A 1844-nucleotide genomic window follows, 5' to 3' on the forward strand; every position below is an offset into this window, starting at 1 on the left:
GTAATCAGATACCAAAAGCTCTAAAGATTTTTTTCTAAAGCTCCTAGTTCATTCCTTAAATTGGGAAAATGTGAATTAATGGCTTTAAGTGACTGCCATCTTGTGTCCTTTTCAAATCTAGTGTTAGATATATAAGAATAGTAGATATTTAAAATAGTAGTTGATTGAATAAATTATTATTTTATGAAGATTAGATGATTGCAAGATCAGAGTGGACAGATAGCTGCAAATAAATATTTCCGTATTTGGTTAAATACTGTTAACTAAAGTGGAGTCTTTGTCTAGATGCATCTATTCTGCATGTTCCCTTCTTTTTTCTGTAGTTCACGAAAATGACCACCAGGCGGAGCCAAACATCGACTTTTCAAGATCCTTCACAGAGTAACAATAATATCACTATTTTCAGACTTTTTGCAAGCTGAGTTAATTCTTAATATATTTAACAGTCAATTTATTGGGTGCCACTGCCAGCAACTATACAGAGTATCGGTTTAGAGAATGGCATTTTATTTGACACATACATAGCCTATAGCAATTGAAGCGGTGGTCAAGTGGTTATTGAGGAAATCTCTCTCTCTCTCTCTCTCTCTCTCTCTCTCTCTCTCTCTCTCTCTCTCTCTCTCTCTCTGGACTCAGAGTCTCGAGCTCTTTCACGCGACAGAGCATCAAATTAATTCACCTGAACTCTTTCAGCGACTCTTATTGTTGATTTAATTTATATACATAGCCTATATTACATTTCACTGAATGATTGTTGTGTTAGTGTGACAAAGACCAGGAAGAACAGAAAGACCGGATGAGTTTTACTACAATGAAACGAATATTGATCCTGATGCTGCTCGCGCTCGGGCTGTCCTGCGTGCGCGCGCACAGAGGTAAGACAACATCCTTCATCAACACATCTTTACTTAAAAATACGCCATGATGTATGAGACAAAATACTTTAAACATAACAAAGCACTTGACGAAAAATGAATGTGTAGTAGGCTACCTGAGAGAGTTTATTTATTATGCGCTTCTTCTGAATGACCTTCATCCTTTCGATCAGAGTTTTCATACCAGTTTCTGCTTACATATCTCTTGACCTTTGCAACATTCTCATTCATTGTTTTTAATTAGTTTTGATGGCTGTCTTGAGATTGAATGTCATATTTGTAGATGGTCGTATAATGAAACTCTTGTACAACATTTATCACATACACTGAATGTGAGTTTTTGGGGAAAAAATAGTTAATTTCTGTCTTCCTCTGTCACAATAAGTGACAAAGTTTGAGAGTTTTGATTTGAGAGAGTAAAGTGGTCCAGTTTGCAAGTGTACAAATATATGATATATATAAAATGTTTTTAATATGCAAAATAATTATGATAAACTATTGTTTTTGTGGTGAGTTAGATTAACTTCAATACTCTATGGCAAATCTGCTGTAATATACGACAATAGTTTACAGTAAATCAGATTTTGAAAGGGTTTAAGAAGGGTTTGAGATAACCTGAACGTGTGTGTGTGTGTGTGTGTGTGTGTGTGTGTGTGTGTGTGTGTGTGTGTGCGTGTGTGTGTGGCCTACTGCATAAACCTTCTCATAAAATAAATAGTTTGGTAGTGTGTCGTCACACCAAACTGAAGATATTAATATATTGAGCTTATAATATCAATGCTCAGCTTCTCTCTTTTTTCCCCCTGTTCTCATTCTTGTCTTCTAATGTTGTCCTGCCCTGTCCTGTGATCCATGTTTTTGTCTTTCTCTTTCCATTTTCAGTGTTCATCCATCCTGTGTTTCAACTTTGCTTGTTTGTGTGTTTCTTTATTCAGTTGACTAGCTAGAGACTCCTCAGGCTGTTTGTCC

General features: G+C 36.0%; 1 protein-coding gene across 2 annotated transcripts in view; it reads left to right on the forward strand.

Annotated features, from left to right (window-relative positions):
* The first annotated feature begins 634 nt into the window (after positions 1-634).
* The window catches only part of clstn2b (calsyntenin 2b), a 64373-nt gene continuing 63163 nt past the window's right edge, over positions 635-1844 (forward strand). Inside the window, exon 1 of one of the 2 annotated variants that reach the window (XM_079609912.1) lies at positions 635-875. In XM_079609912.1, coding sequence (XP_079466038.1) covers positions 797-875 — 79 coding nt within the window. In that variant the 5' untranslated portion in view covers positions 635-796. The remainder of the gene's footprint in view (positions 876-1844) is intronic. The other variant, XM_079609913.1, reaches the window with a different exon arrangement.

Source organism: Phoxinus phoxinus (genome assembly GCF_949152265.1).
Source record: "Phoxinus phoxinus genome assembly, chromosome: 4".
Taxonomy (NCBI): Eukaryota; Metazoa; Chordata; class Actinopteri; order Cypriniformes; family Leuciscidae; genus Phoxinus; species Phoxinus phoxinus.